The 27,197-nt window shown below is 43.7% G+C and overlaps 1 protein-coding gene across 1 annotated transcript; it reads right to left on the reverse strand.

The window, feature by feature from the left end:
• Positions 1-1,212: 1,212 nt before the first annotated feature.
• Positions 1,213-26,047, reverse strand: lrrc75bb (leucine rich repeat containing 75Bb). Its single transcript, XM_047568972.1, has 4 exons — positions 25,500-26,047; positions 20,115-20,243; positions 16,885-16,997; positions 1,213-3,458 (listed from the first exon to the last, which is right to left on the reverse strand). The coding sequence occupies exons 1-4, from the start codon at positions 25,779-25,781 to the stop codon at positions 2,855-2,857; spliced, it is 1,128 nt and encodes a 375-aa protein (XP_047424928.1). The 5' UTR covers positions 25,782-26,047; the 3' UTR covers positions 1,213-2,854.
• Between the last annotated feature and the right edge of the window lie 1,150 nt (positions 26,048-27,197).

Consider the following 27,197-nt stretch of genomic DNA (forward strand, 5'->3'; position numbering starts at 1 on the left):
AACTTCCCTGCGTTTGAGACAATGTTTATGTTTCACAAAGTGCACGGACGTGAACCATGTCTGCAGGGTGATTTAGTGTCTACCACAAGCCAGAACACTATCTCCTGTTATCTGACACTTCTCCGTTTCCTTCAGTTGTACACACAGGGATCAGAGACGGATGGCCCCCAGGCTCTGCCCCTGCAAATACAAAAATTTGCCTCGCAAGCAGAGCAGGATGCTGTTACCATCCTGCCTCTGACAGGCCCAAGCAGGGAGCTGCTCTCATCCACACATTAAATGCTGACACGGAGACCGCGCGGAAACCTGAGCCACCGGAGTGTGTGTAAGGCGTCTCCGAAGCGTGAGAGCAATTTTCATGACTTTGTGTATCGCCCTGAGAGTGTAATTGATTTACATGTATAGTGAAAAAAATATATATCTTTTTCAATATGTAATGCAAGCCCCAGACGCAGTCTCTTAGATTGGGTTCTGATATTTTCAGGGAGCATCGTCCACACTGGAGGAGGATAGATTACAACTAAGAAACTATCAAGTATCCCAGTAGGTATATATACAGTGTTAAACTAAATTCACCAATCTAAATTTTTAAAGCTGCACTATTTAATATTTTCTTATGGACAACAGTCTAACGAACAACAGCGGTACAGCTTAAGGCACCGGTGTTTACGTCAGGAGTTGGTGGAGACCAAACCAGAACAAAAAGAAGCACTGTGTGTCTTGTGTTCACTGTGCTCGCTAAAAAAGTCAAAAGTACCACTGTTGTGGTATTTACAGCCTCGTAAGTGGAGGTTTTAATTAAGTCACGAGGTGCGACGTTGGCATCACTCTTAATTCTGCACAGCAACAGTTGCCTAGCAGCGGTTAAGCGGTGTGAAAACCGCTGCTAGGCAACCGTTGCCAGTCAGTGTTAGCATTGGTGTGCCATGCTGAAACCACGCGCTCGGTAGCTCCATTTGAAGACGCAGTGTTTGTTATATCAAGTTTAAATATGTTAATACGCCTGGTTTATCTTATTTGTCACTGCTCGCCGAGCGGCCGTTAGTACACATTTAAAAACTTCATCAGTTCATTAACCTTTCAAGTCAAAGGTGATAATTAAATTCATCTCCATCTGCTGTTTACCGTTGCTGTACTTCAGTACCACTGCCGGCGTAATGTACCACCAGGAAAATTATGTCACAGTTATTACAAAAGGTCACAAAGGGCAAGTGTTATTCAAATTATGTTTATTACTGAAGCAACCGCAGGCAAACATCACTTTCACCTTAGAAACAAACGAAGGAGGAATGCATGAGCAAAACAAAAATGAGTAAATATACAAATGATTTGAACAGAAACACGATTTGTACGATGGCCGACGTTTTTTTTTTTTTTTCTTCCCGTCAAATCAAAAAGCAGAAGCAACGTTTATTTTCGGATGTGTGTCTTTCAGTGGCTGCTTTTCTACATTAGCAACAAACCAGAGCTTGTGTATTCGGGGACCGAGTCGTCCTTAAAGTGCAAATGAGTAAACATTTCATTTCTACGATCAAAGGTAGTAATTTTCTCTGCGTGACCACAACACACACACTGGAACACAATGTAATTATCCTCCCATAAACACAGACACACACGCACACAAACCTAGCATCCTGTTCATTAATATCCTTGTAAACACAAAATAAACAGATTTTCCTGAATAATACCATGGATAGAAAGCTTAATGTCTGTAGGCAAGATAACGTTGTGTTCGCCATTTCCTCCCCAAGAAACCGCAAATTCACAGGAAAACTAAAGTACGTGTAAACGTGCTCTCTGTCCGTGGGATCAGATGTGGCACTACAATAAACAGTCATGCCCAGTAGTTTAAACCAATACAAAAACATGACATGTACACACACATATAAAAAGTCAAATCTGCTCATGCCACAACAAAGACTTGATGATTCCAGTGAGTTCTGCCTCATAAAGTGATGAAATTATGTGGGGTTGGTCCTAATTGTCACCATCTGTGACTGAAGGCCCGACAGAAGCGGTTCATCAGCAGCTCACACCCAAACACCTTGTGTGTCGTCTGCGTCTACGTGAACACCTGCAGCATCAGCCTATCAAGACACGTCGAAGCGTCTTTGCTAGAAATGTGAGCGATTGCGCATTCAGCTCGGGTTACCGGCTGACCAAAGCAGACCATTTATTTTTAAATAAGTCCTGAATTAATGCAGCGCCCCTGCTGGAAGAGCTGGAAGCATATTTCATGTGAACAGACTTTAATTGAGTTGGCTGAAGACTTATATATCATAGCAAAAAAAAAAAAGGAAAAAAAAAACACCAGTGGAAATTAAACTGATCAATCTTTTAGATATGCTGACGTGTTTTCACAGAAATGGGGCAGGAGGAGGGAAGCCAAAGAGGCCGAAAAGAAAGTGCTCGGGGAAATTTCGCAATGATCCCCCCTCTTCCTCAGCAGCTACTGATGAGGTGCCTTTGTTCAAGGCACTTAACCTCCCAGCAGCTCCAGTGGACAGATAACGGGAAGCTTCTGAGCGAGAAGAAAGCACACAAAAAAACTTTCGAAACTGTGGAAGTCTGTTCGGTTCAAATTCTCCAGGATAAATGATGCCCACCCGCCCACCCCCTGCAAATATATTCTTACTGACTGTACAAGCATAGAGCCGTCTGCATCACATTGAGTTTCCATAGTCGGAATCAGCATCCGCAGGGACACACAACACAGGTACTTATTTTGAAGTTATTTTCAGATATGTGTGGGTCACAGTAAGCATCTTCTGCCACGCTGACACCAGCTACCACAGGAGGCTAGACTTAGGGTGATACTGGGGGGGGGGGTATCAGTCAAGAAGAAAGAGGCTGATCACCTCCCACAGAAGTGGAGTGGCACATTTTTTGACACGTTTTCTTCTCCGAAGCCCCACGCTTGAAGCTCCAGTCTGTCCTCCTCCTCCTCTCTACCGTCTTCCTCCACGTCTCCTTCTTCGTAGAGGCTCGGCTCCTCCACAGACGTCTCCAAGTTTGGGTTGTAGCTACTGAACGCCTGCGCCTCCCTGTACTCGTAGATGGTGGGGAGGCTGCTGCGCAGGCCGAAGCGGCGGCGCAGGGCCACGAGCAGCGGCTGCGGGACGGTGAAGATGTCGACGTTGTTGCCCAGGTCGATCCAGGCCAGGCTGGGGAACTTCTTGGGGTCCTTCACCAAGTCCGACAGGTCTTTCAGGATGGCCACCGTCAGGCGGTTGCCGTTGACTGCTAGTATGGTGAGTTTTGGCAGGGAGCTGAGGTAGGGCAGGAGCAGCCTTAAGCTCTCGTCCTGTAGCTCAGTGAAGCTCAGGTCCACAGCCGACACCGCGTCGCTGCTGCTCTGAAGGTAGAAGGCCACGCGGTGGACGTCCCGGCCAGACAGAGGGATTCCTGACAGGTTCACCACGTCACCTGACAGCTTCTTCTTCAGGGTGGTCTTCAGGCTGAGAGATACAGACAAGCAAAGTTTAGCATTTTATTTACAAGTGAACCCCAAAATGGCATGCGGACAGTATTAAAGGTTAATCCTTACAAACAGGCAGTCAATTATCCAAAGACATGCAATCTTTACTTAATGATACCGAGGTCATTGATTCAAAAAAGGGCTCTGTAATGTTGTATCACGCTGTCGCGCAAGTAGAGGGGAACTGCAAAGTGCGCAAAAAAGAAAACCAGCATCTGCCAGTGTAGAGTTTAGCAATCAATAACGTGAAAGAAGAGAATTTGCATTTAAATGCGTCTCGGCCCCTCAAGCAACAAATTCCGTCTCCTGGGCTGAATGTTATCTGTGGACAGGCACCAGCTGTTTTGGGTGTCATTTTTTCCCCCCATATCTCTAATTTAAACGCATCCATCAGCGACAATGAATGCATCAATTTATGATTAGGCAAACCGAGAGAATAAAGCAGAGTTGCAGGCCTTCCGTCGCCAGCTAGAAACAAAAGCGTCAACTTTGACTAGTGACAGGTTAATAAAGCACTTAATCTGAGCTCAATGCATTATTTAAAAATCCACTGTTTGGATTTTATTGTCTAATTCTGAAGCACTGGCAAAACGAAAACACCGAACTAGCTCGAGTTTCTTGAAGGCACTCGTCCAAAAGACTTCGTCTTCTTTCCCTTTTTTCCTAACGCTGCAGCCTGTCAGCGGGGTGTAAAACAATCAAAGAGGAGCATTAACATGCATCACTCTATTGCAGGAGGTTTCGTAAGTATCTGGAGCATAAAAAACTTATAGCGACTCTCTACAGTTTGGAGGCCGCTGCTAAGCTGATTTTATTACGTTTGGACAGAGGCTGGAAAGCTGAATGCCCATTTCCTGGAAGCAAACAACCAGTCGCTGGCAGGAGATTTATGTTTAGCATACAGACTTAAAGGTTGTAGCTAATACGTGTCCCGGAAGTTTCCCTTTATGTCTCGTCGAGATCTGATAGAGCTCTATTGAGCAGATCGAACATAAGAAACGCAAATGGATGAAAGCTGCTAAAGACAAGGCGACACTATCTATTTCGGTCTGAATGACTTCACACAACAGGTATTAGGTGAATGCACTATAAGTTTCCAAGTGTCAGGTTGGGCCGTTGTATCCCTGAGTGCCTCCGCTCGCACCGGGCGACAAAATGTTCTCTCCGTATCCGAGCGTGTTTAAATATGCATAGGAGAGCTATAAGGCAGCGACATGCATGGCAGCGTGGAATAGCGGAGAGGGAGGCTGCTGCACTGCGTTACGCTTCTTTGTTTTTACTGGCATTTGGACTTGGAAGAAGTCAGAGGAAAGAAGCGTCTGCCAAATGAGCGACACTGCGGCAGAAGCGTGGGAGAGCTGCTTTAAAAAAAAAAAAAAAAAAGCCGACAAACATGTTCTGTTTAAGTGGCCTAAGGTTTATTTCCTCTTTGTCTTAGTGCTGCTTGCTTTTCCTCGCCCCCCCCTCCCTCCCTCCCACCCGCCTCCCCCCTGCCTCCTCAGGCACAGCGAGGATTATTCCTACATCTCTCTCCTTTCTCTCGTCGCTCCCTGCTCTGTCTGGGAGCCTCATAAATCGGGCAGGCTGTGCTCTTTACATCTGTCACCCTCTCTGCTCGGTTAAGGGAAAGAAAAAGATCTGTAGCACACCGGGGCTGTGATTCGCAAGATTATTGATTCCAGGAGCAGAGTATAATTCATCTAACCCCCCCCCCTTCACTCTTGCTCTCTGCCTTTCACTTTCTGTTTTCTTGGCCCCCTTTTTTTTATTATTTCGCGTGCTTGTTCTAAATTTGATCTGCTGATGCGAACGTATTCAGGCTTTCATTTTGTTCTCTGTTGAATGGCTTACGTCAAAGTTTATGGAATTCAAATTCTCATCTGGCCTCCCACAACTTCTTGATTGTTAGCAGACGGAAATATCAAGAGACGAGGCATCATGGGAAAATGTTTCTTGTATCTATTATAGGAGGAATTTTTAGATTAATGATGTTTTTGTTATAATCTCTACCTCACGCATGTGAACACAATGCACACGATGAAATGATCTAAAAAGTAGTGATGTGCGGATCGATACTGAAATATCGATACTTCTACTGGGTCTTCATTTTCTAAAGTTGATTCTCGAATCAAAATATCGATACTTTCGATACTTCAGTCACTAGACCAGTGCTGCCCAATTCCGGTCCTCGGGGGCCACTGTCCTGCTTGTTTTCAACACACCTAATTCAAATGAATGGCTCGTTATCAGGCCACTGCAGAGCTTGATGACGAGCTGATCATTTGAAGGGAAACATCGAAAACATGCAGGGCAGTGGCCCCCGAGGACCGGAATTGGGCAGCACTGCACTAGACAGTGGAAAGTCACTAAACTATTGAGTTGTGGAAGCACAACAAACCTTATGAAACACCTCAGGTTGAACCACAACACAGAATATGAGACATTTATGAGGAGGAGAACAGAAGAAACAATAATTTATTTTAATGGTCTTATTGTTTTACGCGTTTCCTTTTTTTTTTTTAGTGTTTGAAACCACTTTCACATATTTTGTATGATTGTGTCTTGTGTTTTGTTTTTGTATTAGCCATGTTATAAAGAAAATGAGGCCGCTACCTCCCTGAGGTTTAAAATAAATAAATAAATGACTCTGATGTCTTGTATTCTTTATGAAGCTATGATTTGAAATACACCAGACACATTAGGGCGTATTCGCACAAAGTATCGGTATCGAATCGGTATCGCCGGTATCAGCATGAATTTTACTCCATATCAGTTCAGAAAGGAAATCTGTGGTATCAATCATCACTACTAAAAAGCTGTACCACCTGTCAATACACTATGCTTAAAATTACCTTTTAAAAAAAAGAAGAAAAAAAAAGTGTATAAACAGACAACATTTTTACTTTAAAGCCAAAACCAGGATATTTGGATTTTATTGCTTGAAATGTTGATTGAGCTGTTAAACTGGTATTAATTAGTTTAATGACTTCTTGACTAACATATGTAATGAAAAATGGCTTCAGCATCTAGTGTCTTGCGGGAAAAGCTGAATGCATCTTCTTGGCAAACTCCGGAGCCTATGTGCTTCATTATAATGAATCCCTATTTATAGGAAGGTTTCCCTGTCTGGGCTGGGGCTCTTCCCTCTCACCTGCCTGCATGTTTATATAGGAAGAGCCATTCTATTCAGACATGTCAGCTGTTCGGAGGGAGGGCTTTAATGCGCTTTTAATGAGACAGAGTGAAGATGTCTTCCTTCCAGATCTGCCGCTCCGTGGGCACAGATGCACCCACAGGCTGCTCGGCTGGCCCCGGGCCCAGGGGCACAGCTAGCATTTCTCGAGCCACGGTGCACACCCCAGTCCATCGGCACGAAGCGATAACAACACAAACAACGAAAGCACCCTCGTCTCGCTCCCTCTGATGCGGCTGCCGTGCTCGTGGGCAGCGGCGGATTTCCTGTCGGACCAGCGCAGACACAAACATCTTCAAAAGGACGGTCCACCCGCATAAACATAACGCGAACAAGTGCGTCCCCCCCCGCTCCGAGACTCATTTAAAAGCAAATAACTGAGGGAAATCCATTTATTGACATCCTCGGGAGCAACTGATACAACAGCAGTGTGGGAATCTAATAAGAGCCCGGTCTCATGTGTCAAACTATCGGCTGCTTAAACGTGGGTTCAGGCAGGCTGTCTAATTGCTTTTCATAGCCCGTCTTTCCTCGGGGATGTTGTTAACTTTTACGCACTGAACGAGGGTCCTCGGCGTTCCGCGGTTACGTAAACCCCAGAAGTGGAAAGTAAAACATGTGGGCTTTGTGATGTTGAAATCGAGCGCACGAAGAAGGTCAGAACAAATGAGAGAGAATGTGTCTTTTAATGAAACACTGGATTGGAGCTGTCTTTAAACTTCAATGGACAGAGCTAATATTGGATAACGGCTTGATCCATTGCCACTGTCGACTGTAAGATTTCCTCAGACGGCCTCAGCTGTCCTGAGACAACTGTGGCGAGCGCATAGACATCTGCTCCAGCTGGCTTTTTTTTTTTCTCATCAGCTTCAATTTGAAACCCTAATTATACTCAAACATATAAAACTGTGACTCTGCTTTCGCCCCCCAGCATTTACCGCGTTAAAGCGTCCCCATCGAGGGGCCACGTCAGACCCATCGATTTCTCCACTGACACCATTTTTCTGGCCCGCGTTTGGTTCCACTCGATATCAGGTCGGTCTCCCCTCGGTCTAGCTGCCTCTCCCGTCGTTACAAAAGTTAAGTGCTCATCATTAGTCCGCAGCCCCCCCTCCCCTTCCCCTGCCGCGCCATTCCGTTAATCAATTTCCGCTCGAACGCAACCAAAACGCTCTGGCTACACTGAACCAGAAACAGACGTGGAGAGCTGGAGGGAGAAACATTTAAAAAAAAAAAAAAAAAGGCCCCAAAGGTTTGTCCTAAATTTAAAAAAAGTACAAGGAAAACCTTACAACCCCTCAGTAGCCTGACGTTGCAGTTAAAAGCAACTAGCAGCAGAAACTTGTTATTCGTCTCCCTACGTAGAATACATGTTCCCCTTCACTGCCTCTCATGAATCAGTCATACATCAGGAGACAGGGGAGGGGGCGAGGGTGCCACATTTATAAATGATATTACTTACTAATATTACTGTAGATGAGCATTAAGTGAAGAGACAAAGCAAATTAAGTTTCATGGGGGCCCTCACCTGATTTATTCTCATACTTGCTGTGTTGCTAACAATTAAATGACAATAATTAAATAATATTAAGTAAGCTATGAAGGCAGCACCATTAGTTATTACTGCACAACTGGAAACCTTGAGCTTTGTGCTTTGGAAATGGGACATAGCGTACACCAAGTCTTGAGAACAACTGTTGGCGCTAAGGCCAACAGGTCTACAAGCAAACAGCCTGGTCTCTGAAACAATATGTTTATTGTTTTTCGTGTGTTATCTGGCCACCCTTGTGAAATAATAGGTCTCGGTCTCAATGGGCCTTTTTATCTAGTTAAATAAAGGTGAAATAAAAACAAGAGGGACCATTCAAACGGAAATTTGTTGCGGACAAGGTTCACATAACCATTGAAAGGCTGCGTCTCAAGATAAACAAAAGTGATATTATTGAGATTGATAAACAGCCAGATGAGTGAGACTCAAGTTCTCAACCCTCACCCTCCTCATCCCTCTTGTTTCTTTTCCTTCTTTCGTTACAGGAACCAGTGTCACAAGTGGCCGAAGCTTCCTGAGATGTGGCCCCATCTGAAGTCTCACTCCCGTCATCCATCTATGCGTCTCCCGCCTCATCAGTACCCACAACTCCTCACATCCTGACTACCAAGAAACTTCCAAGAAACTTCCTTGCATCAATAAAGACGTGGTCTTTATTAGTGAAGAAATGCCGAATTGGCAGAAAAGCCACCGACACAAGCCAGTCTAGTGGTAACAGTGTAAGAAACACTGTAAAACCAGGGGGTCAAAGGTGTTCACAAATAGCCCGACCCAGGCCGATGGCCGTCCATCAGCAGAGTGTGCTGTGACGTTATACACCGATCAGCCACAACATTAAAACCACTGACAGGAGAAATAAATAACACTTATATACACTGAAATAACACCTGGAGACAATACAATATTCTGCTGGGAAATCTAAGGGCCTGGCATTCATTTATGTGGATGTTACTTAGACATGTAGCGCCCAACTAGACCAGACCAGACACCCCCACCCCATGGCAATGTCTGTTGCAAGACACCACAGGACACATTCAAAAGGCCCGCGTCCATTCTCTAATAAGTCACAACGGAGACCTACACAATATTAGAAAGGTGGTCGTAATGATATGGCTGATTGGTGTAGCTTCATATTGGCTAACAACTCTTCTCCAATGACTTGTTATTTGTGTCCCATGCAAGCGATTACTACATTTAAAACACTACTAAATTATTTATTCCTAATTTATTCTGCATTAATAAAACATAACCTCATAAGTTTCACCAGAAACAGTTCCACATGCAGCAGCGTGTGCTGTGCGTAGTACTAGTCCCTGCACTTTTTACAAACTCTCCGGCACATTTGTTAAAAAACTGCAGCGATCTTACCAAATTCAGCGTGTCAGCGATACAATCGGAGACAGTATCCCACAGCATTTTAGCCGAGGGGGGGTTTGTGAACTCCCCGTAACACTAATTCAAATTTATTTCCCGCTGAGCATGCAGATAGACACTTGACTTATTTCAGGGGAATGAAATAAAAGCGGCCCGAGAAACACTGGACGTGGACGCCGGTCCACGGGGCCCGTGGGACGGCAGGATCAATGTCTGCTTCATCAACGCTTTGCTCTTGACTTGTTTATTCCTCAGATCGATCTGAGCGGTTTCGCCTCCAGGCATCTGTATAATACTTGCGCCGTAGCCTGGCTGAGTCGTGGGAGAGCCTGCGTCGGTGTAATGTGTAAACTCATCCATGAAAAGTGAGCCAGTGAAGGGCGCATTCTTTATTTCCGCACTTCTGTTTTATCTGAACGTTCCTTCGGGCCGGAGACTGTAGGCTACAGTGCTTAACATTTCTTATCTATTGTTTAACTCAGTTTTAGGATCAAATGTGTCTCTTAGCACTTAGGGTTGTGTTAATGAGAATCCTTTACAGTAACTCCAAGCAAAGAAAAAAATAAATTTCCATTTCTCGACTTTGCAACTGTCACACTGATGCGACGGCCGTGCAGAAAATGTGCTAGGAAACATGAAAGTGGTTGCATGCACCATTCACTGTCCGCCAGTTTCATGGGGATAATGGCACATTTTCTGCGAAGGAAAAAATAGCCTCAAAGCTCATTTGGATTTGGATTAAATTTCAGTGAAACATTTAGCGCATTGGGCTGATTAAGGCTGCCTCTATTGTGCGTCGTCAATGGAGCAGCTCCGGGGCTGCGCAGTGTTTTGACATCTCAGATCAGTCAGTTAGTTCTTCACAGTAACTTCTGTGGAGTGTGGAAAACGGGGGATGTGAACGCAGAGTGAGCTGAGAGTCCGTGCACCTTTAAAAGAAGCAAGTCTCGTAAGGGTGGGGTGTGGGGGTGGGGGTGGGCGGGAGAAGAATCATTAAAAACACGGGTCAAATTTAAAAAATCCTCGAAGATGTGACGCCATTAGTCCTCATCAGCCTCTTCCAGGTCTGACGGCAGAGATTTAATTAGTGCAAAAAAAGAACGGAAAAGGACTCAAGTGTCTGTCAAGAGCAGCAAACCCTCCACAGCTATAAGCTAATCCATCATGCAACTCTCAGGGGCTCTTTCCACATGGATGCAAAAAGAAAAAAAACATGTCTAACCAGTGACATTGTATCCTAGTGTCAATTTGTACAATGAGCAAAGAGGAGAGAAGCACGACAAGGAAAGAAAGAGGGAACATATAGTATAATATATGGAAAGAAATAAGGAAGAATCATATTATTTTGTGACTATTCCGCAAAAATGACAGTCTAACACTGACGTGACATGGGGTTTTCTAATAATTTGTGACTCCCAGGCAACGATAAGAGCACATTTTCGTTTCTGTGCCAACAAAAAAGATTAAAAACCTCTCGGTACAGAACGTACCGTAAACCAACTATGAGGCATGTAAAATGCAATACGTTCGTCCTCGGCTGAGCTATAAATTCACCCGTGATTTGATTTGATGTGACAAACTGGATGCTTAGGAGAAGGGAACACTGCGACAGAACTAACGGAAAACAGTTTGCATTACATAACTGTGTATCTGTGTCTGCTTCACCATGTCAAGGCTCGGTTATGAAACCGGCATTAAAATGCAGGGCTCCCAGCGCAGACCGAGGGGGCTCGATCGTGAGGAGCAATCTGTGTCGGCGCCGACGTCCCGCAGACCCTCGCATCCTCCTTTCTGTTACGCTCAAGCGACGCCGACCTTGTCCGAGATTTACAGTTCAATCAATGAAGGGTTGAGAGAGGTTGAGAGTCCCTCAGTGAAAAATGTAGAACTCTTAATTAACTTAACTCTTAATTTCTGTTCACTTCAAAAACAATCACGAGTTTGCTGATCCACACGCTTAATCATTCTAATTATTTCATTACGGTGCTATGTCGCGGAGATAAGAGCAATGGATACTGGAGTACCTATCCTCCATCCTCCCCCTCAATCCTGCAGGATCTCAGTTTGTAGCACGGGAAGCCCTCAATTATTCATAGACGAGGATGGTGGCTGGATCTTTAAGGCTCAATTAAAAGTGGAGGTCAAATCACCAGAGAGCAGACTGAGCAGACTGAGTGCGGCAGACAGTCAAGTGAAATACTCTGAATGGATACGTGGCTACAGAAAGGAAAACCTCTTATAAATAAATAAATAAATAAACAAACAAAAGAACATATGAATGTGCGCTAGTTTTCACAAATTATCTCCCCCCGTTCGGGTTTTGGCCCTCGCCTCAGGAGTCGACTTCGTGGGTTGGTCAGAGGTCAGACGTGCTGTGTCAGAGGCTGTTCATTCGCCAGCGGACACCTCAGGGGGGGATAATCTGGCTCCGGATAAACAGGTCATACTTGTATTAAAAGCACATGACACACCAGCGTACAGATGCCACGTGTACGTTAAATACACACAGGAAGAATCATTATTTCACTGCTTTCTTTACATTATTATATATTTGCAAGAAAGTCAAGCAGCTAATGTTAGCAGGTACTTCGGTACTTCCATTCTAGGCCAGAGGTCTTCAACGTTTTTCAGGCCGCAGACCCCCAAACTGATGGAAATATTAAGTTGGGACCCCCTACCTACTATATGTGTTCTATATTAAACTCGGCCTAGTGCTATTTAAGGGTCAGGGACCCCCTGTTGAAGACCTAAAGTTGAAGCTAGGTATTGATACGTAGTATAGGACATCAGCCTTACACATTAGCTTTCACTGTAAATACATTGTCTCTTATCGCTACTCATGTAAAGTATTGTGGAGGCATCAGACCCTGTATTTTCTCTCATTCTAATCCTGCATTATATTCCAGACGGTGAGATTTATAATTACATCAATGGCAACACCTTGAATGATTTGAAGGAAGAAAAGGATTCATTTCCTAGGTGACCAACGCGCGCTATGATGCCGCTTGCGAAAGGGAAAGGTGTAGCGAAAATACTGCTGCGGCCCGGGAAGGCTCTCATAAGAAGGAAGGGCTCAACATAACAGCAAGGAAGGGAGGAAGAGGGGATTTCTTGAAGATTAGAGCAAATTAGGCTGAGCAGAGCGGGGAGAGAACTGGTGAGAGAAATCGCAGAGACTTTTTTTTTCTGGTGATTAGTGAAAAGCCGTCAAGGAATCCGGGCTGGAAGTACAGTCGTTGAAATGAAGCTGAAAAAGCGGTCGTGACCATCCGGCCTATTAAAAAGAGGCTCGAGCAAATAACTAGACGCTCTGGACGGATTTTCACCGGCTCATCAGGTGATGGGATGATGCGAGGTATCACTTCAAGAAATGAGGTTTCGGAAGAAGAGAAGTTGAGATCTTGTTAAAGTGGGATGGACGTTGGTGACATTTGTAAGTAGTTGGATGGACTCAGAGGATTTAAGTCACTAGCAGGCGATGGCTAGCAGGTTCTGCACTGTGGCGACTTCAGTAGCCTCGTACAACATGATGGAGTCATCATGACTTGCTTCCTTTGTTCCTTGGCGCTTAATCAACAGGTTTAAGGCATAAGTCTCCAACAGGGGGTCGCAAAGTCTTTGGTTGATTATACATTTCTTATATAATTTAAAATTTCTTTAAGCACACATTAACATAAATCCAACCTATTGTGTTAAAGGGATAAATGGAGGCAGCACTTCACTCATTCAGCAATACAGGAGCTGTGTCAACAGCGCACTGTTTCACACAGAGCTGAGACCTGCCAATCTAAGCCTCCTGTACGCAGTAGGCCCCGCCCCTATGGCCGCTGAGCCAATCACAAGGAAACTTGCGAGGCAGCAAACTATCTCGCCAGGCCTCAAGGGTGCAACAAACAAACAAACAAAGATGCTGAACAAATCAACATCCAGTAAGAAACTATTAACAGATACGAGCGTGTTTTATGGGTGACGATGGCCAGTCCTAGGACAGCCTCCGTATCGAAATCTTCTCATTTTTTCTTCCACTTGTTGTGTTTCCTCTTTGGCATGCCGCTACGGTTTAGGGATATGATTTGTTGCGGCTGACCGTGATAGACGGCGCTAAACAGATGGTTTCCCGGCCAAGATTTTTTTGAGGGTGTCTGCCCTTTTTCAAACTGTTTCCAAGGACGACTTCCCAGATGGTTCCCTGCAACAAACCATCTGGCACTTCAAGTTATTTAGTCATAGGATGACAAAATTGCTGATAAAACACATGTGGTGTGTTTCATCTTCTTTAAGAGGATTTTTTCTGGTGTTTCACAATGTTTGAAACATCTTGTAAGATCAGGTCAAATGTTCTTGAATGTTAAATCTTTCCAGATGTTGATTTTAAGAACAGTGGAGCAGCAACCACTTTTTGTTTCTATTTTACTAAAGTCTCATTTCCTACTTTGATATGAACGCAGAGAAAACAGTAGCTCGTAACATCCTCAGTATAGTATCTATCAGGCTTCGTATAAACTCAGATGACAGTGATGAAATGACTTTGGCACTGTGAGCCGTGGCACGAAAAGACACTTTAGTCTGAGCTGCGTGAGGTCCGGGTCAAATATCAGGACTCAGACTATCAACACTCACCCGCAGCTCACGACACCTGCTCAAAACAGCTGCCACGGCCACGACTCGTTTCCCTCTCATCAATAGCCCGCGCGATGACTCTCTAGAACTAGATCCAGCAAACGAATCAAATACAGCAAAAAACAAACAAAAAAAAGCCAGATTTGCATAGATTCCCTTCTATAGTACTTCTATAGCGCTTTGCAAAACTCAAAGACACATTGCAAACACAACATAAAGCAGAACACATTAAGTAATGGGTTAAGATGGGTTTTTAAAATGGATTTGAAGGTGTCTGATGGGGGATGGCAGGGAGGTCCAGAGGGTGGGAGCAGCAGCAGCAGCAGAAAGAAGCCTCTGTCCTCGGTTTCTTCTCATTCTCCAAAGCTTAACATCAAACACGAGAACTAGAGCAATTGAGGATTTATATAACAGCTGCTGTAAGAGCATCACATCAATTATTGGCTGGCAGTAAAGGCAAGTAATAAACCAGCATCTGCAATCAAAGTCTTCAAAATGTGCTGGAAGGGCAATTTTGGCATAATAATGATAATAATACAAAAAGGGAGCTTGATTAAGCTCAAATTCAATACCAATTAGAACAACATTAAAAACTCTTTAATATTGTACGTCTCAGAAACCTGGCACATAACGCTGCAGAGAAAAATTAAACCGCTTTGATAATATATTAAGCGCGACGCGCTCGCAGGCGGCAGCGACAACGGTTTAGTCGTCATTTATTGGTTATCTGCGTCGTGAATGTGTGCAACCACTTTTATCAGACGGACATTCACGGAGAAGACCAGAAAGGGAGAGTTCAATATCGGTTGTGTGATAGCTAATGCCTTTTCATTCCTTAATATGAAAAGATCAGGATCGATTCAAAGCGAGGCAGGAAGACAGAGGGGGGAAAAAACGTGACTTCTAATCTGCAACCTTGCTGTGATTCCGCCTCCTGCTTTTTTTTTTCTTTCTCTCTCTCTCTCTCTGTCTGACAGAGCCTTTCCCTGGAGCGTTTCCCCAGAGCCTCAGCTCAAACTGCAGAACTGCTCTGTGTGGCAACTGTTGAACAAAATGGACTCTCACAAGAAGGAGAGAAAAATCCCACAGGAGAGGAGGAGAGAAAGAAAGAAAATCAATGCACTGGGAGGGGGGGTTAAAACGAGGGGGAAATAAGAGCATGGGAGCGAAAAGAGAGAACGAAAAGCAGGAGAAAAGAGACAGGTTTTGGGATACAGTGATTAGGTCGGTGGCTGGAAATTATTTGAACCCGTGTCTTGATGCTCAGTTTCAATCCAAATACACCCGTGTGCTCCGCAGGTTTCAGCACACGTCGCATTCACAGAGAAGAGAAACAGTCGGGTTTGACTCACACAGTAAGCGCTGCTGTCTGGATGAGGCTGCGAGAGACACCGAGCTTGCTAATGAGCACACTGGGAGAGTCTGCCTTGTTGTTTTGTTGAGTGTTATTTTGAAACATTGCAACCAAGAGACTGGGGCGGGAAGTTAACTCCAGCTGTCAAAGAATCTTTCAATCTGGGTTAATTGCTCAGGGAGAAAGCCTCATGATTATAATTAGAGATGTTATTCTTTTTTTTTTTTGCATAGTGTTTCCTCGCGTGTACCTGTTACTTAATTTGACTCGATTTCTTTTGAGTTCATAATTTCTACAGTTTCTCAAATCAGCAGCGTGGACGCGTGGTTGATCAGCACCTGATCACTCACACCGTTCAGCCATGCACATTATTGTTTCAGGAGTCTCTACGTCAGTTTTATACTAGTAGATGGAGGAACTAATAAACTGGGTTGTTAAAACTTCCATAAACAAAAAAACAAAACAAAAGGAAAATGGACACATCCTAGTAGCAACACATTAGGATATAGTAATTTAAAATTGAGAATGACTGTAAATAAAGATTAGATTAGATTTTAAAAAAAAATCCCTATTGAACTTTATACAGACGGGCGAACTAAATTGTGACAATACAATGTTCTGCTGGGCTCATTTGGATGTTACTTAGACATGTACCCCCGACCTAGACGAGACCAGACACCCCCACCCCATAGCTGCCATAGACCACAGGACCCCCTCAGAAGGACCATGTCCGTCCTTCATTCATTCACAATCGTTGTGGAGGCACAAGAGAGACTTACACAGTATTAGGGAGGTGGTCATAATGTTATGCCTGTTCGGTGTATAAAGTAACATACTCACAGCCTAAATTATTGAGTGTGCAGCATTTATCTCTTTGTAAACTCTTTGTAACTTTCTAATAAAAAACTTCAAACTTTTTCAAATCTCCATCAACGAGGTTTTTGAAACATTTTTGATGCTGGAACCAAATCTCGGTGTTGTCACAGAATTTAACAGTATGCTAATGAAACTCTGACCAGCTGGTGCAAGCTTGATGAAAAGAATATTTTTAAGAATAAACGCAGAAGGGAAACAGAACATAGCACTCGTGAAATGACAGCCAAAGTGGGAAAAATGCTTTTTTTTTTTTTTAAGGAATAATTGTTTATCTGTTGCTGTAAACTGAATATTCGCCGTGTCCGCTTTTCAGCAACTTTTCCCCCGAAACTTCCTCCAGAGGATTATGACTGGCACTGACGACTGGGTGTGGATGCGTTCCCTGTGGCGTGATGAAGAGTGATGGCGGCGGCGGCTGCAGAGGAGAAGGACGCACTCACCAGGCCTGAGACTTCCTCCTGGGCACGCTCTGTCTCGTCCACTTGGAGTGAGGGGTCAGGTGATAAATCAGCTGGCGGCATATCTTGTTGGTGGACTTGAACGAGTCGGTCTCCTGCAACACACGCGCGAGGGGGAGGATAATGAGCGACACATTACAGTTCTAGCTCAACGGGCCGGTCAAAAACAATCAGTGTGTGTCACTGTCACACAGCATTTCTCCATCTTCACACTTGTTCACCGTCCGTGTCTCCTCCCTCCCTTCCTCCCTCCCTCCACCATCAAAGACTTTAAATGGAATGGGTTGCGCTGAGCGGGCTAAATCTAATTAATGGTACAACACGACAACAAGAAAGAGGCAATGTGGCGTGAGGGGGGAAAAAAAGACAGGGGCAATTTGCCTTAAGGCGATTAACCATTCCCGCCGCCTCCTCTTTTCTTGGAACGACAAACAAAACATGCCTCGTGCTTCAAAACACTCAACGGATGACTGAACCGTACCGATTTAAAACGTGAATGTATTCTTGGAAAATGTATAGCGTGGAGGACTCAACACACGGTCGCTAAAGTGTGTAAGCTCGTCGTTGTTAATCACGGCTCTTTAAACCCCGAGTGTTTTAATTGAATCCACCGTCTTGAAGCCCATGACCCGAGATTCAAAACACTCAGAAATGATGTTTATTTTAGCCAATGGTGTGCCCTTGAATGTATAATGGATGGAACTCTCAGCGTGGTGGAAAATACTGGACACAGAAGCAGCTGCCGGGGCCTGAATCCAGCCCAATGCCTCTCTACATCCTCGTCACGTCTGACACACAGTATCCCGCCACGGGTCGCCAGCCAGCCAGCCAGCCAGGAGAACATTGCTGCCAGCTCCTCACTTTCCCTCCCTTCCTCTCGGGCTTCCCTCGCTAAAGTAGACAAAGATAAGATTAGAGTTTCTTACAGGCGATTATCATCTGCTGTCTGTAGGTAGAGGCTAGACCACAGCAACTTTATCTTAAGAGAACCTATCTCTTCCGCGTGGAGATAAGGGCCGATGCTAAATAAATGCGGTGGCTGCTGAGACAAGGCTTAACCACCACTCTGAGTAGCTTTGGAGGAGTCCTCGCCCTCATACCTGAGATTGAAATGCACTTTGAATTTCAAGGTGTCTGATTTGTATGCCGTGCTGTGAGTAAATGAGCTGACTGTCAGTCTGGATAAAGCGTGATTTATTTCTTAAAGGACCAGTACTTGTTTATCTTTTTTTGCTGCCGATAATTTGTGCACATTATTATCAAAAAAAAAATCTGAATCGCGGAAATTCAGCACAGTTATGCTGCTTATTTAATGATATAAATAAAACTTTCATTGCCCAGTCAAATTTTTATCTGTCAATCAGTCTGAGAAGCCAATCAGCGTGCCTTAATGGACTGTGGAGAAAGTATCTGGGTGGTGAGACCAGCTAAATCTTCCTTGTGTTCTCTCTGGGGAGGGCACGATGTGTCAAAGTAATGTGACAGCACTGAATTGCTGCATCTTGTTTAATTATCCACGCCAGTTTAAAGCTTGTCGCCTTAAATGAACTTTTAATGTGCGACACCATGCATGCGTTAATAAAACCCTGATACAGGCACAACTGTGACCTTTTGCATGTGGCGGTGACACGTTGCACTAACTGACCATCTGCTGCAAAGCAAGAACGAGCTAACACATTCATTCAAGTTGGGCTCAGACTAAAAATCCTAACTGATTTAAATAATAAAGGTGACAAGTAAGGAGAATATTCACAGATATTCTCATCTACAATAACATCAATAACATCACCTTAGGTCTGAGTTGCTGTGTTGCCATTACCCCTAGAAATGTGCCAAACCTAAGTATTGAAATAAAAAAACTGGTAATGGAAACGCCTACATGAGGCAGGGGGTCATGTGACCGGTTCATCTGAAGTCCATCTTCCTCAAAGTGAAGTCTCACGTGACAATAATGCGAACTTTACTGAACTTAATTGAAATTTTTTAGAATATCGCTTCTATTTCCAGAAAATTATATTTGCTAATGACTGCACTAAGTGGCACAGACTCTGGTGTTGGCACATTGGAAACTGTGCTGCAACAGTTTACTGTAAGGCTAAAAGAGTGCGATTAAGAAAATAACCTGGGGTGTCAAGCGAGAGCTGGTGGTGAACTCTTTGTTTTGATTTCCGTCAGCGCTAGCAGGCTAGCTAATGTTAGCCTCCCAGTCTAGAATATTTACCCTTGCTGTGTTGGTTGCTTGTTTATTCAATTTTCTTATTTGTTCTTTTGAAATTGCCAGATTGGTCCCATTTTGAATCCTAAATATCAATTAGAATCAGGATCAAATCTATTACCACTTATGCTCACACAAGAAATTTGAAGACTGACTCCATTGAGTCAGTCTTCGGGAGGTTTGAGACCAGATACTCTACGTACACACCTCACATTATGAGATAATCTCAGTCAAACCTCTGTACCGATTTCTCCTCAGATTGTTGTCAGGGTAAACTGGGGGATAAACTGAACTGTTGTAGTCTGATGAGAAAGTACAGTCAGACCACATTCAATGAAAAGCAAGCTGCCCTTCCCTCTGATTGTTTTCATATGAACAGTTAGAGGTACCTGCAGCCAGGAACACAACAGGCTTCACAGCACCAGGTGGACTCCTTCTCCAGTTTGATCCCACTGGCCACCAGCCACTTTCAGAGCCCTCAAAGTGGCCTCGCTGTTGGTGCCAAAGCTATGCTTACCCATAAGCTTCTTTGCCATTTACCATGGGCACCAGCCCTTTTGACCTGAGCTTGGAGGCTTCCGGTCACCTGCCGCTGCTCTCCAGCACAAAGCAACCAAAGCAGATAATCTAATATAGTACCTGCTGATCCTGGAGCACAGCTGCTACCCATTTTCCACTGTGTTAACGTAGCACGGAATCAACAAGGAAGACGGACGTGGCACAGAGTCACAACCATAACCCAGTGTCTCCATTTAGCCCAGCATTCATCCCTGAGCAACACATGCTTACGTTCACACTGCTAAAATATCAGTTTCCATCCGGCCTAGGTTCTGCACTCTTTAACAACGACGTGACAATAAATATGACACGGGCACTCGAGCGTGGCTAATACATGCAGATGTGTCGCAGCTTGACGCTGCTTGAATTTTAGTACATTTAGACATTTTTAATGAGTCCTGAGAAGCAATTCAGCACTTAAGACAAACTGGATTCATACCCTTTTTGGGCACTGCAGGTCCCGGGCAAGACTGAGCAGCAGCTCGTGTGAGATGGGGTCCACCAGGTTGAGGAAAGCTGCATTCTTGTACAAAATGTCGTTGAGCGATGTTCCCTGAAGTCCCAGATCCTGAAAAGAAATAAATGATTTTTGTTAACTCTCAGCAAATCTAACACATGCAGCAGAGGCCGAAATGTATTTGATTAAAATGGCCACACTTTTAATATTCAACTGACATTTCACAGTTTAATGAAAGCAGATTGTCAGTATTTATAAGTTTTGTTCACGACCCCCGTTTAATCTTTCCCCTTTATCACAAGAGCCGATAAGGTCTTTGCCATCAGAGTTATGTGTTACACCCACATACACACACAGTTAATTAGGAGTCGGGGTGGTGTGTACACATAGGCACTGGGAGTCAAGAGCACAGAAAGATGAAGTGGTGTGATCTCCTTTCAAATCTGACTGCTCTTATCTCGTCTCCAGGTTATATTAGTTTCCGCAAGATGTTCCCAAAGTTTAAACCATCTGATGAAAATACTTTTTGATTCCAGTTAAATGCAGTTCACCTCTCTTTCTTCGATCTTCAAAGTTTCCTCTGAGTGATGTGCAGAAGAGTTCAATGAAACCGGGAACCGGGACAGGTCCCCGCGGTCTGATGATATTTATACCGTCTTCAGACTGTTGCTATTTGCAGTGACAATGTAAATACACTGAGGCGCCGTCTTCAGGTGACGCCGGTCGGGTCATTAACAGCCCGTGTTTGAGACGTAATGATTTCAGACACATCAAATAGCCTCACCCGCGCGCGGCACCCGCCGCCTTTTACGGAGAAGACGCCGACATGCACACAGGAACACACACACACACACACACGAACTAGATTAAAAAAAAAAAAAGGCAACAACAAACTGCAGGGAAGACATGAGCAGATGATCAGAAGATGAAAGATTAGGATAAAGAGAAAAGAAGGTCAAAGGAAATCTTTCTTTAGATGCAAATGTTCCTGAATGTTGTATCTTTCCAATTTAAAAGAAAACGAGCGTGTGTGTGTATGGATTTTACCATTTGAAAAGGAGAGAAAATGATGTTTTCCTGGACTATGATCTTCTTATTTATACAGTGATGACAGTATTTTATGCAAGGCGCAAATAGAAGCCGTGGAGCTGAGGAATAAACACTGTCAGCTCCATATGAACTGAAAAGCTTCTCAAACAGCAGGCTGGAGGTTGAAGCCGTGTAAAACACGCTCTATATGCGCTGACAGCTCACAACACTTTGGGGCACAGTGGAAGCAGAGAGGAAATCTCCCATCAGCACTTTCTCCTCCTCCAGCTTTTGAGTTGATTTATTACGGCCGAGATCTGTGGGATTCCCTGATGCTGGGCTATCCTCCAGGCCAGCTCTCCCTTCAGTAAACCTCATCAAGTGCGGGCTGAGGGTGCACCACGTGCGTCCAAAAGTGGAAGCAGCACGCGGGATTCTGAAGATTATCTCACGATTACGACGCGCGTTAACCGTTTAGTGCAGCTTCTGCATCAGAAAGCTTTGTGAGGGATTCGGGGCTGAACCACATGTTTTAAATACATTAAATCGTATGGATTAATTTGACTGAAAGCATGAAATGTTTCGCTGTCTGTCACTGTTTATGTGCCTCTGCGCCTACTGCAAATGTCCTCGTATTAGAATCCAATTAAATATATTACAGAGTGCGACAAATCCAGTCCCACAGTTTTTTCTGCTTGAGCGGATGAAACATGTCGCAGCTGTCAGGTGAGGGACTTTCAAACTCCAGTTTTGTTTACTTACTCTTTCCCTCGCCTGACTGAAGGATTAATTGCTCATTAACGGACAACACGTTGTGACCCGTTACGCAATCACATCCATATTCAATGCGCAAAATCCAAAGCGAAGTTTAAAAGATGCAAACGCTGAGTTTGGTTGCAACCACGTCTTGGTAAAGTGATACATTCACATAATCTCTGAGGCACATATGAAGGAACGCCGCGCACACATTCACCTTTTATCCATTTATCTTATTTAAATAAGTGAAGATTTTATTGAAATATAATTCAGCAGCTAGTCTCCAGCGTTTAGCCTTTGACTTTTAAATGAACACTTAGCACCAGAACATGAATTTTCATCATATTTATGCGCAACCTCAGACCCAAAGTGTGACAAATCATTAAAGTTTATGTTGTTCAAAAGCAGGAAAATACAATTATTCGCCTTCTTTTAGAGAGTTACACGAGAAGATCGATACCAGGCTCATGTTTATAAGATGGGCTAGCAGCCACGGTGTGGAAACGGGGAAACCAGACATAGAACATGGGGCCGATATGTTGGTTGCTGCCATTTTACTAAGGGAATATTACTCACAGCAATACACCAGAAGCTGATGGAAACAGTCAAATTGTTCATTAAAGAGACGGCAGTCAGTGAATATTGGGTTTGCAAAACGTGGAGATAAAAACAACTACAATATAATATCATGTTTTAATGATATTGGATTTTATAAAATAGCACAAACAGATTATTCTGAATATATCTGACTTGTTTGCAGGACATTTTATTTCTACAACCTAATTTCAAGAAAGAAAGAAAGAAAGACAGAAAGAAAGAAAGAAAGACTACGCTTAATATACTGATTTTAGCTCACATAATAGTAATGATATAAGTTTAACTATAAGTGTAAAATGCATTACTGCAGAAATAAGTTGATATCTATATAATAATACACGTATACAATGTAATGTATAACAGGTTGTATATGCAAAATAAAAAGCTGTATGGCTTACTAAAATCACTAGGTAGCTAGGTTGCGCTAACAATAAATAAAGCCAAGATCGAGTCCTTAGTAAGAGGGAGCCATATACAAACTGAAGCTACAGAAAATTAAGGAAAAGTCTGGCGCATAGCTTTGGTGAAACAGCAAATTTATGGAAATGTGTTAACTTAGTGAGTTTTAGAGGTTCTGATATGGTAGGTGGTGGAGTTTGTGTAAGTTTAAGGCCGAACCAAAGTAGCGGTGTCCTCCGTTTCTATGCCATAAACTAATATAATGGGTTCGTATTTACCATAACGGACATATCCGTTATGGTTTTGTTTATTTGATTAGTGGCAAATAACGTAAATTATGTCTCTGCATGTGACAAATTGTTATTGATTCATTTATTTTAAGGCCTTCTAGTGTTATTTGACAGCATATACATGTGTGCAAATAGGGACTGTGAAGTTACATGTTGCAATCATACATACTTACTTTATGAACATGAAAAATATCAGTGGGAATTTGGACACTTTGTCATATAAATAAAGTAAATTGTCCCTATTATGAAACTAAATCAGATATTAACCCTGAAATGATTTAGCTGTATTGTATTTCAAGCCGAATTATACTGCAATGCATTATCACACTATCACTAAAACACCCAAATCTAATCTTAAACTTCAGAAAGGGAGCTTTCATTAGTTCCACTGCTTGTTGTCGGTAACTGCGTGTGCATGTTGTAGGACGTAACTGATATGAGTATTTGCTGATTCTTTGTTTACTAATGAATATCTAGAAGATCCCAAACTAATTAACGTAATGGCCCTGAAGGCAGATCTGTGGTGGAGATGCAGCGTGGGGGCCGGTGTTATTGGTTCCTCTTTGTAATGACTTCCTCTGCGTGAAAGAAACATGTTCCAGCTTCCATCATCTCAAGGTGATTATCTCCAAATCCATCCGTTCCTGAGAGGAAAAGATGCCGCTTTCCAACAACAGGAGATCCACTGCCAGTTATTTATTTATTTATTTTTTTTCCTGCTTCCTTCCAGTCTTGAAGTATTATTAGTCAGGCACTTGGCTTGAGCTCCAACAATGTAGCAGGGCTCTGGCTTCACCTCACTGAGCGATGGAGGGAGCATTCGTGCTTCGTGAGCACTTTAAATCCGGAGCTATGGAGAAAGCTGTCCCTGCTCACGACCAACAAATCTACACGTGGATCTATACAATCCTCTTTAAATAGCCTGCATATACATATAAATATATAATACGACTGACTGCGGGACTACTTTATTAAACATATGAAGCAATGAGTCACATCCCTACAGCTTCATGTGAATATGAGGCTTTGCAGTGATGAAATAATTCACTCCCTCTTTGCTCAGTTATTGGTTCCAGTGGGCGGGCGGGATGCCTACAAATCTGCCTTTAATTCAGACTTTTCAGCTTCCTATCAGCATTATTTCCTGCTTCAATCTGCCCACATCTGTATAATTTATTCCGCGGCGCCCATACAGATGGGCAGGGAGGTTTCCTGACAAAACTGCTTTTGTCTGAAGTCCAAGACAGTTCTCCTTTGATCAGTGCATACCAGCTACCAGAAGGCGGTGGAAAGCTCGACGAAAGCTAGGACGGAGATTCTCTCATTTCTCCATGGTTCGAATAAATCTCCACAAAGTGGGGATTAAACCAGAGAAGGTGTTCGAAGGAACGTGTAAGAGATAAGGCAGGAGAACCTTACCTTTAGCTGTAGTTTGTAGCTATGGAGCTGAGACGGATTAGAGCGATTCAACAATGCCGCGTTAAGGAGTCAATTGAGTTAGGATAAACTGCTCCTTCATGCGTAGATACTGAATATCTCACACTCTTTCTTATGCATATTTTAAACGTCACTCACGCAGGAGGCAGATACACCTTAATTTACTTGCAGCTTGGTGGAAACTGTTGAATAAATGCATGTTTAAGATCATAAAGTTTGCACATTAATTCAGGCTAAAGTCTACGTTTTTATGATTTTTGTTACATTTTTCTTGCAGTCGAAGATAACTGATCATGATCAGTCGCACTAAACAGGTGGCTTATTAAGACCAGTATTTCACAAAAGGAGTAATCTCAGTCTCAAAGTGCTACTTTTTTCCTCAGAAACATTAAACAAAGTTGGCAGCGTGCAGAGCCTTTGGCACACTAGTGTCCCTCACCAAGAGTTATGAGGAGCGGAGTAGTAGATGATTAAAAGAATTTAACAAAAAAAAGAGCAACACACTGACACCTACGGTTCACTGCTCTGGGAGTGGGAGTGCAATCATTATGTCACTAGCTGGGTTTTTGAAATGTCATTTAATTGATGCAGTATAATAATCAGTGAGTGCATATTTGATAAGGGATAAACAGCTGAACTGTTGCGTGTGTTCAGAGCTGTGTGACTCTTGGACACAGTTCAAACATGTGCAGATTGATTCCACACACACACATGCTTAGTTAACATCTAAAGACATTTTAAGTTAAAAATTAAAGATTTTTTTTTTGTCTCTTTAAGAGTCAATTGGTCCAAGTCTCTTCCTTCAATAACAAAGTTTTATGCCCAATGAGAAAGTGCAAACTTAATCAAAAATAATGACCTTTCGCAGCAGTTTGAGCACTTCGGCTGCCTGCTCCTTCTTCTTCTCCCGGAGAAGCCTCTGGATCTCCCGGACCCACGCCACCCGTCTGACATATGGGCTGTGGTTGGTTTTCCGCAGCATCCCTGGGAGCTTGTCGGATCTAAGCATCAGGGAGGTAAACAAGAAGTCCCCGCCGCCACTTCTCTCGCTCTCCCCGGCCACATCGTTTCGCTGGCGTCTCCTCCTCGACAATTTGCTCTCGAAATCGAGACTTCTCTGCCTGGTCAACTTAGAACCCATCACTCCTCAGGGGACGTGTCGGCTGTGGCGGTGCTGGTGTTGGTGCCGGTGAGAGGGATTTTACAGCGCGCAGCCAAAACATCACACTGAACTTGCACAGAGAGGTGTGTCCCCCCCTCCCAAAAAAAAACCCAAAACCAGCACAACAGTAAAAGTTTCAAGGCTGCACAGAACAGGAACGCATCACCACCACAAGATGAAGAACGTGCGTCCGGTCTCGCCGTCGTACCCCGCCTGCATCCGTCCATGCACTGCCTGAGCACTCTGACATCCTTTGCTTCACTCGGAGCTGGTGCTCTTCTCAGCCAATCAGATTTGCTGCGCTTGTGAGTCGTGCAGGAAACTGTTTTGTCAGTTTCGCACTTGACTCCAACATCATGAATGCGGGTTGTGAATTAGGGACTCGTGTCAGTCAGAGAAAGTTTAATTCTCTTATTTAACGCAGGATATTTACATTTCAGCTGCGAGACCAGACTAGACAAACACACACACACACACACACACACACACACATCAGAGGAGGCGAGAGATGAAACATCACACTTTAGAGAATAAAGTTGAGTACGTGCATGCTGGTAATTGTTCATGCAGGCTTCTTGATATGTGATAATGGGGGTTTAATAAACTGCCACAGAAGACTTTACACAAAAAGGCTTTTTTTTTTTTTTTTACATTTTTTATTTCTATACAGTACAATTACTGCATCTTAGCACGGAAACACCTGAGATTTTCTTTGGTGCCCACTTGATTTGACTAAGTCAGACAGCCGAAGCCTCCTGTAATCTTTAAATAAACTCTGGAACAGATATCTGTGTCTCATAATAAAAAAGAATGAGAAAAGCAAGCAAAATCTGACTCTTTAATGTCAAGACCCCTTTAACAGGACTGAATTAATTCACAGAAGAATAGAAAGCTCCACGCAGGAAGAAGAATGACGGCGACAAGTGAGACATTTTGCACAGTGGGATGACACACTTATGGACGGACTTCCCTGCAGGGACTCAGGTGCATCTCGTCGAATGTCGACAGTAAGTGTGAGGGATACATCAGGGCCCCGAACTTTGAGATCCAAACCCGCTATCACATAACCGTCCTGTAACAGTGAGTTGGAGGCTTGCAGCCATTTTACATCACCAACCAATGACAACCCATTGCGAGTAATAAGCTGTATCCCCTCACAAGGCACATGCCAAGGCAGAAGTGAACTCTATCCTAGCGATAATAGAGCAGTCTCACTGTGCCACTGTGGTTAAAGTCCAATTGATCTGTCAGGATTTCTTGGCACACCTTATCCTCAGGGTCTTCGAGCTCGTCTTTGTTCGTGCCTTTTTCTCGACAGTGGATTTGAATAACAGAGAATGACTGTAGCAATTTGTCCTCTTTTCTTTTCAGTTGCGTGGAGCCCCAGTCTCTGTC

This window comes from Mugil cephalus, chromosome 19, assembly GCF_022458985.1.
Source record: "Mugil cephalus isolate CIBA_MC_2020 chromosome 19, CIBA_Mcephalus_1.1, whole genome shotgun sequence".
Classification (NCBI taxonomy): domain Eukaryota; kingdom Metazoa; phylum Chordata; class Actinopteri; order Mugiliformes; family Mugilidae; genus Mugil; species Mugil cephalus.

Bases quoted from the DNA above. Each gene is read 5' to 3' on its own strand.
- lrrc75bb (XM_047568972.1), bottom strand. From the start codon at position 25,781: ATGGGTTCTAAGTTGACCAGGCAGAGAAGTCTCGATTTCGAGAGCAAA. The intron at 16,998-20,114 runs GTATGAATCCAG...CGTGTGTTGCAG, and splicing joins ACCTGCAGTGCCCAAAAAGG to GAGACCGACTCGTTCAAGTC. The intron at 3,459-16,884 runs GTGAGTGCGTCC...TGTATCTCTCAG, and splicing joins AGGAGGAAGTCTCAGGCCTG to CCTGAAGACCACCCTGAAGA.